The sequence below is a fragment of the Cardiocondyla obscurior genome, linkage group LG13 (genome assembly GCF_019399895.1).
Source record: "Cardiocondyla obscurior isolate alpha-2009 linkage group LG13, Cobs3.1, whole genome shotgun sequence".
Lineage (NCBI taxonomy): Eukaryota > Metazoa > Arthropoda > Insecta > Hymenoptera > Formicidae > Cardiocondyla > Cardiocondyla obscurior.
In genome coordinates, this window is record NC_091876.1 from 4,460,004 (window position 1) to 4,475,105 (window position 15,102).

General features: G+C 45.2%; 3 protein-coding genes across 3 annotated transcripts; 2 read left to right on the forward strand and 1 right to left on the reverse strand.

Moving 5' to 3' along the window:
- Window positions 1–96: 96 nt before the first annotated feature.
- LOC139107749 (uncharacterized) lies at window positions 97–4,535 on the forward strand. The gene is made up of 2 exons (XM_070665567.1): window positions 97–1,688; window positions 2,418–4,535. Exons 1-2 carry the CDS (start codon window positions 1,047–1,049, stop codon window positions 3,156–3,158), a joined length of 1,383 nt encoding a protein of 460 aa, XP_070521668.1. The 5' UTR covers window positions 97–1,046; the 3' UTR covers window positions 3,159–4,535.
- Window positions 4,041–6,452, reverse strand: LOC139107750 (uncharacterized). Its single transcript, XM_070665569.1, has 7 exons — window positions 5,440–6,452; window positions 5,283–5,340; window positions 5,064–5,161; window positions 4,766–4,964; window positions 4,540–4,685; window positions 4,144–4,423; window positions 4,041–4,066 (listed from the first exon to the last, which is right to left on the reverse strand). Exons 1-7 carry the CDS (start codon window positions 5,623–5,625, stop codon window positions 4,041–4,043), a joined length of 993 nt encoding a protein of 330 aa, XP_070521670.1. The 5' UTR covers window positions 5,626–6,452.
- An 82-nt stretch (window positions 6,453–6,534) lies between these two features.
- On the forward strand, window positions 6,535–11,924 carry LOC139107574 (uncharacterized). The gene is made up of 9 exons (XM_070665279.1): window positions 6,535–6,696; window positions 7,414–8,833; window positions 8,927–9,031; window positions 9,192–9,406; window positions 9,543–9,758; window positions 10,014–10,181; window positions 10,243–10,541; window positions 10,932–11,088; window positions 11,329–11,924. Exons 1-9 carry the CDS (start codon window positions 6,630–6,632, stop codon window positions 11,520–11,522), a joined length of 2,841 nt encoding a protein of 946 aa, XP_070521380.1. The 5' UTR covers window positions 6,535–6,629; the 3' UTR covers window positions 11,523–11,924.
- The last annotated feature ends 3,178 nt before the right edge of the window (window positions 11,925–15,102 follow it).

Consider the following 15,102-nt stretch of genomic DNA (forward strand, 5'->3'; position numbering starts at 1 on the left):
CGCGTTTCTGTCACGTAGAGCACAATTGCCGTTTTCCATGTCGACGCGATTTGGCAAACAACGGTAAAACCGCACCGTTTCCATTTGTAGCGTGCAATCGTCGCAATTAGCCTCTGTTAAACGCCGCTAGGTTAACGGTGGGTGGGGTAACGGCGGCGGCGATCAACCCCTGACCAAGGTGTCCGTGTTCCAGAACGAGCGACAGGGGCAAGGGGCGACATTTCGTTCGATACAAATTCGATAAAGCCGCCGGCGACCCGCAGGACTCGCTCGTTATCCGGATCTACCTGTCTGTTAGTCGCTATGTCAGAAAACTTGCAGTCTTCGTTGTGTTACGCGGCCGCGTACCCGATACTTCGAGGAAGTTTAATTTGTTGGATAGCGGAGCGAAGCTGTATCGTTGCCGTCGTGGTGAATTCTTTCTCTAGAAGCGAGAAACTAGAGAGAGAATTTTTGTCGTAGTTCGAGGCATCGCTATTAATCTCCGGAGGAATTCAACGTGCTATTCGAAAATTATGAAGAATAAAAAGGGCTTTTAATATTAATCTTGACGCGTATTTCGAATCTGTATCGCGAACTTAAGTGAATACGTCGCGATATTCGTCGATCAAATCACTCAATTATAATTTCTGTAATTATTAAAAAAAAAATTAATTAATATAATTAATTAATGTCCGAACATAATAACGCGCGCTCTGTAATCTCTAGCGTTGTTAAAAAAAATGTATCGGTTATCGGACACCAGGTAACTAAGAAACGATCTGTAAATGTCGCTGTGAATTGTCGAGGGTGAAGTTAACGCGAGCGAGCTGTGTCACGAATGTCACATGCATATGAATGAATTAACAAATTACACATGTCAATTGCGATATTGATCGGCAGCCTTCCTCCGCGCGGGAAATATTTTGCGCTTCGCCGGACAACAGGTAAAGGTTGTATCTCGAGTATTCTGAATTTCCAGAATTGATCATCGTAATCAAGACCACCGCCTGAACCAGTTACCACATCACAGGGATGCTCGTATCGGCTATAATCGCTTTTCGGTAATGTCGCTTTGTCCATCGTCGTCTCATCAGCTTGTCGCAGCGGCAATCGCTTTTCGACGTGCCCGTCGTAAATTTCCGAAGGATTTCGGCCTCGCAAGCACCGTTGTACGCGCATCCATAAATACCAAGGTACACATCGGTCGGTTTACGTTAATTAAAATTTTTTTTACAGATAAAATACAGAAAATTAAGATTGGAAATCGTAAAATTAAAAAAAAAATTGACGAACGTTACGCATCGAGATTGATTAATGTCGCTTTGTTAACGCTTCTGACGGATACGCATTTCCAGGCGTTGGAAGCCGCGACGAGCCGCGAAGAGTCCATCAATCAAGAGAAATCGAGCTTCGCGCTGGTGAGACGCGCGTGCAACTCGAGATCGGATCACGTTTGTTCAGCATCAAGCGCTCGGAGTCACGACTATGATCGTTGTAGCGAGGAAAACTCGATCAGGTGCAGTTGCTGCCGGACAAGGAACGTTGGCAACGATAATTTGGAGTTGCGGAACGAGTGTAGCAGCGGAGATGTGGTCGATATCGTGCCGAGCAAAGAATACGAAGACTTTCTGCCATCAAACGTCGATTATAAAAATAAATTTATGAAACCGGGCGACCGAGACAGGTATTTCCGGCAAATTAAATTAGCGATTATTAATTAACGATACTTGTACTCGCATCAATGGCAAGTTAATGAAATATGTGACCGCATACGTGACGAACACGTTAAATTATCTCCCATAAAAGTCATCCCTTTCTCGTGAATGCAGGTGCAACATCTCGAGATCGACCGACGACGACGAGTCTGTCAGAACGGTAGAACGAATCGCGTATCCAATCTCCTGTCGTCATTGCGAGACGCGATGCCCGTGCTCGTACGTGGATCCCGTAAATAATCCTTCCTGCGATTCTATACCCCGTGAGAAGCACGACAAAGTCGCGTGCGGCGATTTTACGGGGGACGTGGGCGAGCAGCTCGCGTCGGCGAGTTGTCACGGAACATTCATCGATCTTGATGGCAGCGCGAAGGAGAACGTCGTTACCAGCGATTCCCGGGACCGCGGTCCAGATATCAGAGACGCACGGACGAGGTCGAGCACTTTGACAACTCGTCGAAAAATCGTAGATTCGACCTGGCGATGCGAGTGTCATCCGGGCGAAGACTCCATTTCAAATCTGTCGAGATCGCCGTGCGATTGTTGGCGTGATGGACACTGTCATCGCCGCGATTATCGTCCCGATCACTTTCGTCGACGTTGCTGTTATCGGCACAGTCCGTCCGCAAAAGGGTTAATAAGATATCCTCTCCTTGTAATACCGAGAAAAATCTCGCACGAAGTACCCAATCGTCATCTCGTATTTACGACGGAACGTAACATATCATTATTTTAGGAAAGAAATCGAATGAGCGGAAAATGAGACGGAAAATACGCGACCGAGGGGACGGAAATCCCTCGCAGGTGCAATCTCTGTTTAATTCACTCTCTTCGCGTCATTCATATTGCAGATGTGAAGCGCGCGAGAGCGACGTCTCCGGTGAGAAAGCTCGGCACAAAAGCTGGCGCGATCAGATGCGAGGCAAGGATGGTCGATTGTGTGCGCGGCAGTGTTACTCGAAGGAGTATTCTGGAATAATACCCGCCTCTCGCGAGCGGAACGTCGTGGAATGCAGGAGGAGGAGCGACGACGACGGCGAGGACGAGGACGACGATAGCGGCGTGGCTGTTATCAATCACAAAGACTCTATGTGCATCCTCGCTGAAAAATATAAAGCCGGCGGAAAGTGGCGCGGCGGACGGTGCCGGGATGCCGAGCGATCGGGCGACAGGGACAAGGACGAGTGTAACAAATCGTTGAGTTTGGAAATCATCGATCAGCCGAAGTCGCCGCTGGAGATCGTAAACGTGGTTCCGCACGAGGGACCGAGCGTGAAACACGTTTGCCAGCCTGTACATTGCGAGAACTGCGGGACCACGGCGATCGCGAAGACGTGTGGTGGTGAATGTGGCCGACGCGGGCTGCCGGAGGGTGAACTCGGCCGATTGAAGTTCTCTTTGAACGAGACGACTACAACCCGCTCAAGCTCAAGTCAAGCGCCTTGCAGACATACCTTCTAATTTAATTTCGTTCCGCAAACATGGATTCTTACGCCAATTTTCGAGTTTCTTTCTTTTTTTTTTTCTTTTGTATCAATTTTCAGTGTTCAACATTTATCGCGCGAGCGAGTCATTGGAATAAAAAGAAAGTGATGAAAAATTTATATGAAAGTATGCGCTTTCGTCATTTACATTTTGTTCGCGGCAGGTAAGAACCGTGCAAGACGGCGCGCATGAAAAATTTAAGCTAAATCCTCGCACTTTTGCACCTTTCCTCGTTCCAACCGCATTGAATTTTTTCCACCAGACACTTATCTGCTCGTATTAACGCGGTGAATTAATGTAGCGCATTAAACAAGAGTATTAAAACGTTAAACGTTGAGAATAAAAATTATGCAAATCAAATTTTAGACGAACCCACGAAAGAGTTTAGCTTGTATTGCCGGAATTAAATTAACGTTATACAGACGAGACAATTAACTTTTAACTCGTTTTACTTGTAATACGCATGCCGGGGAGCCAGTTTCCGTCCAGGGAAATTTTAAGCTCTCTACGGAAGCACAGCACGTTAACAAAATTATCGGACATAAGCGTGTGCATTAAAATCCGCGGGTGTCTCCGGCATTCGGCAGCCTCCAGAGGCAGCTTTCGCTCGCCGGATTCTTTGTCCTTGTTGGCTCGATTCTTTTTTCACGCTGTTCACCCGTAACTTCCATGTTAATTGGCTCATCTCCCTGGTCTCCATGAAAAAAAAAAAAAAACTCTACAGCATCCCAACGCTTTACCCTTCCGCTTTCAAAGTTTCTTTCTTTCACTCGCCAGTCTTCCACGTGCGTATACGTTTCTTCGTCACGTTCCAATTTTATTTACCTTGCTAAATCTTTTACCATCGAGTGCAAGCGATTAGTCGGATTCTTCTTCTTCGTATTCTATTCATACATATAGATAAATATATTTTATTAATTAATTTTTTTTTTATTTTTAAGTTTTACGATAGACTAAGTACCGTTTCGCGAAGTGCTATTTTCCTCTGCTAAGAAAGTGCGTAACGATAGATTTTTAAAAATGCGCTCAAGTGTCTCGTCAATTTCCGTCAGGTTCTCTTGATTATCGAATTCCACAGGAATGTCTGTACGAGCCATAACTTCATCGAAAACTTTTTGATGTAAATTATTGAGAATATATTCCATCGTCATTAACCTCGTTGGTTTTAATTGATCTTGTTCAGTCTTGTCGATCGACAAACCGAAATTATCTCTTTTCTGACGGTACCGCCTGTAAGCTTTCTGCAGAGCACGCGTTACGATTGCCGAAATTAAATCGCTTAAATTCGATACGAATTAATATGTAATAATTTTACATATAGTAATATTACAGAAAATAAAATTGATTATTAATTTACTTGTATAATAAATGCAGCTTCGTTTTCTCTCATCGATACGAGTGATGTCATCGATGTCTCTGATTCCTTGTACGTCGTATTTAACCAAGTTACTTCTTTATGTTTCGCGGGTTCTATTACGTCTACTTTGTTCCCCTTCTCTTCCTCTCGTGATTGCATAATCCCTAAATATTATAAATATTTAAAATACTGATTTTAGTAGGCTTGAGGTAACCGGTGATTTTACTCGTTTTCATTCTTAAGTTCCGCCTCGTATAGTATCCGCGGTAAGTAGCCTGTATTAAAACGGCTGCTTTCGACGCCTCTGCTTCCGAAGCTCCTGTCTTTCTCAGGATTTCGAGGATTCTCGCTGACGGTCGTTGCCATTGAATTATGTCACGGGGCTCATTTAGTAGCGTCTTCTCATAATATCCGCGAAAAGCTGCCTGATTAATAATACCGAAAATTACTCCAAGAGCCGCGAGCCACAAAGATCCACGACAGAGAGCCTCGTTAAGTTTTCGGTGCGGTAATTAGCCGCATACTTGTATTATCGCGGCATGCTTTTTTCGTTCCAGCGGGACGCCCGTCGCCATCAGAATACTTTGCAAAGGTACCTCGGACCGTTCGTCGCAAGTCGCGTCTGCGGTCGAAAGAGGAGGAATTACTCTCGCATACTTTCTGTCGGTCGCGCTTTATAGAAATACCGGGCGTAGCGCGGCACCGCAAAATTGTTTTTTCGACATAATTCATCGTGTAATTACCGTCGCACACCTGAGCCGCCCGCGCGTCTACCGCGTCCAAGTACGCGCGGAACGCCGCCTGCGCTCAAAAGGAAAGAAAAAACCAGCAGGAATCCGTGAAATATTATTTAACAGCCGTATCCTTATCCAGCACGCGAAGGTAAATAAATTTCTATACCTGAATCCTGGGCGCGGCGCGGGCGATCCGCTCTAAACTCAAGCCGCTCCGGCGAAGTACATCCACGATATCCTGGCTCTCCAATAAAATATTGTTTACGACTTTCCCCGCAACTGGAATTGTACAATTGCACAACTGCAGAACGCGACGCACGTACGCGGAGCGATTTACTATCGTCGCGTGCATTTTACCGTCGCGCGGATGATATACACGCGGGTCATTCTCTGCAAGCTCCGAATTTACATAATGGCACGCGGGGACAAACGATACGCCGCGTACGATTGCGATGTGAACATCAGCAATTAATTAGCTTAACGTGCCAATTAGGCGGCTGCTCGTGAATGAACAATATCAAGACTTCTGGGCGACGTGAAACTCGTTGTACAGACGTCGCGGTACCTTTCGCATTTTCCCGTGTGATCAAAAGCGCTTCGGCGTAATCAGCGACGAAGCAATAAATGTTCCTTGGCTGCGAGCGTAGAACCTTTACGGATCAGATAATAATTTAATCGTCCTTTGACGTGACGACGGTAAGTCAAATAACGATTTCATAGAGCGAACCTCGCGTGCGATGTCGGTGCATAATTCGCGTAATCCTTCCGGTACCTTATATACGCGTTTGACTTTACGTTCTCCGGGCAAAACGTTCATTTTCGTGATTATTGCTTTAGCCGAGTTGCTTGAATTTATCGGCTCTTGCTCTTATCGCGGATAATGCGATGCGCAAAAGTTACCAACTTTCGGCGATAACGAGCGCATCGATGAAACTATATGCACATTGAAGGCTCCGTAACGAAACATGTGGATCAGGCCACAAGATTAATCTTCAATTAAAATTATAACGAGATAAAACCCGTTAAAGATGTACGAAGAAAACGAGTTCCAATTAATTACTTTTATTAATGTTAAATCGCGCCGGAGCTGTTGATGAGATTGTACCGCGACCCCGGAGATATTTCCTGATAACGCGGTCGATTTGTTTAATTTTATTTAGACATTTGTTTGTACGGGATTTTCTACGAATGCATTTGCTGACGGTATCATCCTCCGAGAATTTTTTCCTGGCACAGTGCCACTTCGCGCCGTTAGCGAGATCTCCGTTATCGCGGGGCATCCCGAGCGTTCAAGAGTGAGTAGGTTCGACGTGGAAACCACGGTCAGTTTCTCGTCGACTATGACCGGCGAAAGCCATGCCAGGTATAAACGTACGCGTCACATTCTCAGTGGTTCTGTCGTTGCTTGCCTACCTACCGTCGCGTGAGTAACTTACATAATGTTTTAATTTCCACTCCTGCCGTTGTTCCCGACGCCGTCTTCCCGCAGTTCCCGTGCAAAGAAACGGCCGTGGAAGGTTTGCGGCTTCGCGCGGCGATACGATTTAATCGCGAGATTAAGCCCCGCGTTCTCATCGCACGCGCTTCTGCATCGTCGAACAATCGGGCGGATCGTCGGATAAACAGTGCAATTAATCTGGTATACTAAAGTAACACGCCCACAAATCCGACTCATTATAATTATAAACGTGCGGTAAGAGTATTTTTGATATTAATATGCGCGTCGCAAGGTTTCGAAAAAATGTTTCTTGCACTTGAAATTAGAATGGAAATGTGACAAAGACCGAACGCGATTTTAACTTGCAGAACGATTAAATATTCATAACTACGCGTGGTCACGAATTCCCTCACAAGTTTACATTGACCGGTTTTTGCTGACCGGTATTCAAAGATCGAAGTGGTCGTGCGACATATACGTGAGAATCCTTGAAAGTGATCTGTAGAGTGGATTCTCGTCTCTGTGTGTGTGCACTTCTCTTTTTCTTTACGATATTATTAAGCGATTGGTTTTTTCCATGAAACGATTGTCTCTCGTGTAGAAATTAACTAAATTTTAACATAAAATAATACTTCTCGTACACGCGATAAAGAGAACTTTTCAAGAATTGTGAAAAAATTTACAGAAATTATGCACTTTTAGCGTCCTTGCAGGATCGCGTGCGGACGCCCGACGTATATGATTATCAGGCCGGTGTTCGGACAGTCATAAATAGTTCACCAGGCCATTCCAAATGGAACGAGAACAATGATTTTTCCGGACCGCCGGGCCAAAATAAATGGGGAGGTGGCGGCAGAGGCCCGCCAGGTGGTTACGGCCCTCCTGGATTAACGGGCGAATTAAGTCCTCCAGGATTAAGCGATAAACGTCCTTCGAGCTGGAACACTGGACGTTTATCTGAAGAAAATTATCCAAATAATAATGAATCCAATCAAAGGCGCCCTACGAGTTGGAGTAATGCAGGAAGTACATCTATAAATGAACCCTATCCAAATAATTATCAAAGTGAATCCACTGAAAGACGCTTTTCAGATACGAATAATGCAAGGAGTCAAAGTTCATCTATAACTGAACGCTCTTCGTACAACTATCGAAATAATAAACCTACCGAAAGACGTTCTTCGGGATGGGATGATGCAAGAAGTCACAGTTCTTCCACAACTGAACGCTATTTAAATGACGATGAATCCAGTGAAAGACGTTCTTTAAATAGAAATAATGCAAGGAGTCAATTTTCATCTACAACTGAACGCTCTTCGTACAACTATCGAAATAATGAACCTACCGAAAGACGTTCTTCGGGGTGGAATGATGCAAGGAGTCACAGTTCTTCCACAACTGAACGCTACTTAAATAACGATGAATCCAACGAAAGACGTTCTTCAAATAGAAATAATGCAAGGAGTCAAAGTTCATCTACAACTGAACGCTATTCGAATAACTATCAAAATAATGAACCTACCGAAAGACGTTCTTCGGGAGAGAATGATGCAAGGTATCACAGTTCTTCAGACACTGAGCTCTATTTAAATAACGATGAATTTAGTGAAAGTTCTTCGAGCTGGAGTAACATAGATAGCCGAAGTTCGACCACAACCGAACGCTATACACGCAATTATCCAAGTAATAGTGAATCCAGTCGACGACCTTCGAATCGGAATAACGAAAATGATCAATACTCATCTGATCGTGAAGATTATCCTCGTACTCATTCCACTAATAACGAGCCCGCTCAACGTCGTCCTTCGAATCAGAATAATGAGAATGACCAAAATTCGTCTAATCGTGAAGATTATTCAAATACTTATCCGAGTAATAATGAACCCACTCAAAGGCGTCCTTCGAATAAAGGAACTAACAAAAATTCGTCCGAACGTGAAGGCTATAGTCCACGTGACTCAAATAATGATAGATCTACGCAAACATCACAGTCCGATTATGATAGACAGCGTCCACGAGGTCCAGACGATCGTGTGCCCGACGATCGAAGATTCGACGATCGAGGATCCGACGATCAAGCATCAAATGATCGAAATAAAAATTCACAAAATCAATCATGCAGGTATTTAAATTCACGTAATACACGATGATAATTATCTACTATTAATGTGTGCTCTGTCAACACTAATAAGAAAATTTTAATTATTCCGAATAGAGACAACGAGTTTCGTTGTAGAGATAACGAGTGCCTGCCACAAAGACTTAAATGCAACGATAGGATTGATTGTCGCGATGGCAGCGACGAAGACTCTTGTATTGCGTAAGCTAAACGTTTTTTAATTGTGTATTTTTTTTTTTTTAATTCCAATATATTATTTAACACATTATGAATGAATGCGATAATAATATCTTAGCATCTTTAACTTTTTTCTAACAATTTAAACTTTACACGCATTTACATAATGTTGACGATATTACAGAAACAGAAATAACGAGAATGGCTGCACTTTGCCCGAACAACCGGAAGGTGGGCGCTACGAATTGAGCGACTGCAGACGGTGCAATAAACGTCCTGGCGATATGGTTCCCAAAAACAGTATCCTTAATTTTACTTGCAGGAACAATTACGTATTAAGCGGTAACACGATTTCCGTTTGCGTCGACGGCGAATGGTATCAGCCGCCTTCGTGCAACAGTAAGTTTACTTCGGCAGAGTGTTATTTTCGGACGACGTTACAGTTTCTGTAATACAAGGGAACATTCTTCTTATTTAAGGGCGCGCGTCTTAGAATATAAAATTTATTGTTATTTTCTCCGTTGATTATCTCTAGAAGTCTGCCCACCGTTAAACAGCACCAGCGTAGACATTTCTTGCAGCTACCAGGAGAAAACGGTGTCCTGTAGCGAGCGTATAATGCCTGGTACACGGGCTACACTCGCCTGTAAATCATCTTATAAATTACCTTTAACGAACGATCCGGCTTACAGGGAGATCACGTGTCTCGACGATGGTTTATGGGATCGTCGCCTTTTTCGTTGTCTACCAGGTACTTGTCATTCGCGGGTTTCTTCGTGTGGCTAACGAAAAACGAATTGAGCCGTACGAATTAAACGTCAGCCGTGCGTGTTACGTCAACCGTTCATTAGCGGACCGTACGATGTTTTCTCTCGATAATTGCCGCGCAAGAGCGCATCAGATTATAGTTTCGAGACTTCATTTTTCTGACTTGCGGTTTGCCGACGTAACGATTTATTTTTATTCACCGTACCGCAAAATATTAATGACATTTTTGATTAATTAGAATGCGGATCGTCCATCGCACGCGGCAACACGTTGATAGTTAACGGATTCGAGTCCGAAGCGGGGGTGTTTCCATGGCACGTTGGCGTCTACGCCGTTAAGCGACGTAGGGACGAGTACGAGCAGATATGCGGCGGCACTTTAATTAGCAACAATCTCGTCGTGTCAGGTAAATTATTCCGCGGGCAAATTATTTTATTCTTAAACTTATCCTCGGCTTTTGTTCGCAGCGGCACACTGTTTCTACGACGAGAGCTACAACAAGCTGTACGAAGCGTCGAAATACGCCGTGGCTGCCGGGAAACATCGCCGCGATTGGAACGCCCGGGAGAAATACGCGCAGCAATCGTTGGTGGAGAGCGTTCGGGCGGGCGGGAGGTATCAAGGTGCAAGGGGTAATTTTGCCAACGACATAGCTTTGCTGAAGTTGAAGACGCCCTTCGAGCTGACTGCTTTAGTAAAGCCCGTCTGCATAGACTGGGACAACACGCACGAGCGAGAGCAGCTGCAAGTGGGACACTCCGGCAAGGTAACGCGGGCCAAGTATCAATTGTGCGAACCGACTAATTGGCTGTCTTAGCGCAATTTAATTAATTACGAGGGCGCTTTGTAATGTCCGAGCGAAAGTACATTCGGCGCGCTACTAGTTGTAAACTACATTAACGGTTTTGAACTAAACTTCGGCCCGCGCGCAGCGTCGGTACGCCGTTACATCGTGTCCACATTAATTGTTCCGAGTGCATGCAGGAGTGCATGCAGACGCGACGGGTCGTTGGTATATTTTGCATCCGATTGCGAGCCGGGGTCTATCTGATTTTCGTGGGGAGAGCGCGGCTCGTTTCGTCCTCCCGAGCAGAAAGGGAGAATGAAACGTAGAGAGAAAATAAAATGTACACGTGAGCTCACTTGGCGATTTCAGGTGGTCGGCTGGGGTAAAGACATCAAAGGCGTATCCACTAGGAGGCTGCAGGAAATCAACATGCCGTTCGTGCCTTACGATCAGTGTGTATCCGCGGTTCCCGCAGATTTTCGGGGATACCTCACATCCGACAAATTCTGCGCTGGCTACATGAACGGTGAGTTTACGTACGCGAGTGGAAACGTGGAATTTACTCGCCTCGTCATAGAGATCGCGCGCGCGATAATTGATAATTCTAATTAATTAATAGCAGACCGTAATTTTGATAGCATTAAGATATATCTTTGGCGGAAATCGCGAGAAAGACTTGTACGTAGCACGAGAAAATAAATTACGCATACGTATCTCGTTAGTATTTCGTAATTGTACGTAATGAAAGTGATTGCTCAATTATCAGGCTCGAGCGTTTGCGACGGAGACAGTGGCGGCGGCTTGTGCTTCGAGAAGGACGGCATTTGGTATCTTCGCGGCATCGTGAGCGTGAGCCCGGAGAACAGAGGCACCTGCGATTACAATTCGTACGTTGGATTTACCTACCTCAGTCATTTCCGTGATTGGGTTCGCGAGGCCTACGTCAACGCGACTACGTAAACGTTCGTGCGAGGGACGTACGGAACGTTGAACGGGACATGCGTGAAATAAATCGCCCGGCATCATCGAGCCTGCGATAGAACGCCCAACGATATTCGACATGACGTCAAAACGAGATAACGCCAACAAAACATTACGGATTGACAATTGTAAATCTCCTTCACAATTTTGGCATCGAGTGGCAAAAACGTGAAAATGGAAGAACAGGGATTTGAAGATTTATGCGACAAAAAACTGATTTTTATATTTAAAAACGCGCAATATCGAGAGACACTTTTATATGATAAAAAAATATTTTTAAAGATCCACGCTGCGCGCAATACTTTTTTTTCTTTTTTTTTTTATTGTAAAATAAAATGCTCTGAGTGCGCCATACTGTTGTGACGTACGTTTAAGAAGAAATCGATAAGAGGAAGTCATTATGTTTAATCGTTCCTGCGTCGCTGCATAATTACTCCCACCTCGGCTCCCTGCAGTTAGATACAGATAAATATCTTTCTGCATCGAGCGACGCAATATGAGACCGACTGCATTTCCACACGAGTAATAATCTTACTGCCACAATTACAGCGTTTATCGCACTCTCGCGCGTGCACTTCTACATATTGTTGGACATTTCTTTGACGCTCGATGCAGTCGAACGTAGATTGAGCCGCATTGAAACGCAATTGAAATGGCGAGTGCCGTGACGGACGTCCTGCAGGACGGCTCTATCTGACAGAGATCTAAATTAGTAACGCGTCATTTTATTTACAGCGCCGTCGCATCATCCGTAACGTAAACCGCGGTGTCGTCGAGAATTTTTCTTTCCTTTTTTTTCTTTTTTTTTTTCTTTTTTTTTTTTTTGTTGATCCGGCACAGTGTTCTCCCGCAGGAATTTCCCAGCGATATCGAGATTATCTTTGATGGTATCACCGTCCACACGGACTTTGTTTTGCGAGCTTACTGTCTCCTCAATAAATTGAGTTCCGGAGTTTGATGACGCATCGGTCGCGGCCGGAGCTATTTGAGGTTCATATTTCCCACAAATTCAGCGCGATCACGTTCCTACGGTGATTACGCGCGGCAAACGCACGGAAGATAATTAATACCGCGCGCCTATTGTCGTTGGAAATATTAATTTCGCGTACACGAGCGTGCGTAAGTGCGGGCGGAAACGAGTGACTTAATATTTCAAAATATTCCGGGGAGTGCATATAGCGCGCCCGATTGTTCCAGTAAGAAGGGACATGTATCTTCCGAGTTTCGCGATGTAAGCGCATCCAGCTTATTAGCCATTAATTATTTAATTAGAACCGCCGTATCTTAGAGCACGTAATATGCGCCTTGCGAATGTATGTATTCAGCGGTGTCGAGTACACATGCGGATCCGCGTGTTTGTATCTGGCAACCCGCGTTTGCTCCTTGCAAGATTCATACGTTAACAGGATGTGTTCGTTTGCTCATCGGTAAACCGTGGTATGATCATTAGACGGAGGACGGAGGTTGGTAAGTAATAGAACGCTCGTGCGCGATTCGACTTCGATAAAGCTCGATCGATGCGGCCAGGAAATCTATGTAGTCCGCAACAAAGGTAGTTTCCGAACTTGCAAAATGGATGTAAATGGGACGAAGCGGTTCCAAAATTATCCCGACGTTCCAAAGTTAGGGAATCGCAGTCGCGGTTTCGCTTCGTCGCTATCAGTTTTATTTCAGGGAGCGATAACCAATTCGTTCCACGACAAAATCAGCGCGGCGTTCGTTAACGTAGTCATCTTACATGCGCGATATAATCTTGGAAATTTCCCGATGATTTTTTTATCTCCCTTACCCCGCGGTTCGCGGAATATCAAACGCGGCCGGTGGACGGCCGGATGTCGAGATAATTGAAACAGGACGAACTTATTAGCCGTCTCGTTTCCATTCTTTCCTACGCCGTCACCGTCGCCGGCGCGACGCTTTTGTGCATTAACACCGAACGAGTGTTTTAGCGCGGCCCTTATCCCGCCACCCTGGATTCTGCGCAAGTGTATTTTTCTTTGGGCTTTTAATTAGTCCGGTCATTAATTAAACACATTTCTCCTTCGGGCATCCGCCCCCGTCGAGGCCCCGGCGTCCTCTCCTGCTGCTGCTCATACACCTTTCTTTCTGTCCCCGTCCCCTTTCCTCTCGCGGCTAGCCGCTCACCGGCGCTGCTCTTCCGCCTCTTTCTACCGGGAGCTACCTCGCAACACTTCAGGAATTTTAATTTCGCCCTAACGTGTAAACACGCCGGCGCCAATTTATTTCACCACGGGGAGCGTTTTAAAAGGGAGGTTCGGACCCGGCCGACCTCGCTTTCTCTCGCTCGCAGCCTGTTTGCCCTTAACTTTAATTTTCCATCTCTCTCACTTCTGCATTCTCCCGTTCTCTCACCGGCAACTAGATGCGTTTCGCGATTTACGGTACTGCAGAATAGCCGCGGGCCCCGATACGAAGGAAATTGAAGGCCATAGAATACCAGTAAACGTACCGGCGAACGACGACGACTAAAAAATATCAGTAAATAATACGAGTCTCTTGGCAAGTGAAAATATTATCGCACGTAAAATATGATTTTTCTAACAACCCGTGCTTTTATTTAAAAAAAAAAAAAAAAAGAAATTACACTTTCCACGTATGTCACGATCGTAAAAATAATCGATTCGGATCGTCCACTAGCGGCCGGGTATTCGCCGCGAGGAGCGTACGTTTTCCGCTCATAGCGGATAAACGGAATCGCTTCACGTCGGATGATTAGTGCGGAGCTTAACAGCGTGGAATAATGTCCGGGATTACGATAATTAAAGAGTGTGATTAGTTTTATTGCGGCCGAACGGCGGTAATAAAATGAACGGTAAAAGTCTCCGGCGGGCAAGGTGAATTAACTTATAAATGCAGTTTTGTATTTCATTCACGACCCGTTTCTTCGCGCGGCTAACGACATTTCCTGTGAGACGGGACGACATATATTTTAATTTCCGATAATCGTTATAAATCGCGCCGTGTCGCGCGCTTAATCGCGACGACGATGGGATAACCTGCTTAATGCCCTTATTTAGCGACATTATATGCGGCTGAAACGTCGCTTCTCGGGTATTCAGGTCAAAAGGCTACGCTCCTTTCAGCCCGGCGGTGCTCGCGTAGAAAATGGAACAAACACACTCCGCGATAATTTAACTCAAGTTCTGGGCGGAATCTTCCTCCTCGCGGCCTTATCCTTTGAAATCCTTTAATGGGAATTCTTTGCGACTACTGCGAGATGACTTAACTCAGTGATAATATTATTGTACTTGGCCTGAAACTTGGGAAGGGCTCTTGATACGCGAGAGAAGCGCGAGTCGAGCTGTTTCGCAAAAGCGGAAACGGTCAACGCAATTCTTTCGACGGCGCCTGGAAATTAATCGGCTCGGACGCCCTGATTAAAACTCCAATGTGACTGCACGTTAGTTTCGCTATTTTTAAAAAGCACGCCACGCGAAAAAGAATCCCCCGTAATTAGCGTTAAAATGTGGAAATTGATTTTATTAGATATCCATTTAGATACGCAGTCCGCGCTGGACGGTGACTAGACGACCGATAC

Bases quoted from the DNA above. Each gene is read 5' to 3' on its own strand.
- LOC139107574 (XM_070665279.1), top strand. From the start codon at position 6,630: ATGCCAGGTATAAACGTACGCGTCACATTCTCAGTGGTTCTGTCGTTG. The intron at 9,032-9,191 runs GTAAGCTAAACG...ACGATATTACAG, and splicing joins GACGAAGACTCTTGTATTGC to AAACAGAAATAACGAGAATG. The intron at 11,089-11,328 runs GTGAGTTTACGT...CTCAATTATCAG, and splicing joins CTGCGCTGGCTACATGAACG to GCTCGAGCGTTTGCGACGGA.
- LOC139107749 (XM_070665567.1), top strand. From the start codon at position 1,047: ATGTCGCTTTGTCCATCGTCGTCTCATCAGCTTGTCGCAGCGGCAATC. The intron at 1,689-2,417 runs GCGATTATTAAT...GACGGAACGTAA, and splicing joins ATTTCCGGCAAATTAAATTA to CATATCATTATTTTAGGAAA.
- LOC139107750 (XM_070665569.1), bottom strand. From the start codon at position 5,625: ATGCACGCGACGATAGTAAATCGCTCCGCGTACGTGCGTCGCGTTCTG. The intron at 4,965-5,063 runs GTATGCGGCTAA...ATTATTAATCAG, and splicing joins AGCATGCCGCGATAATACAA to GCAGCTTTTCGCGGATATTA. The intron at 4,686-4,765 runs GTAAAATCACCG...TGCAATCACGAG, and splicing joins GAACTTAAGAATGAAAACGA to AGGAAGAGAAGGGGAACAAA.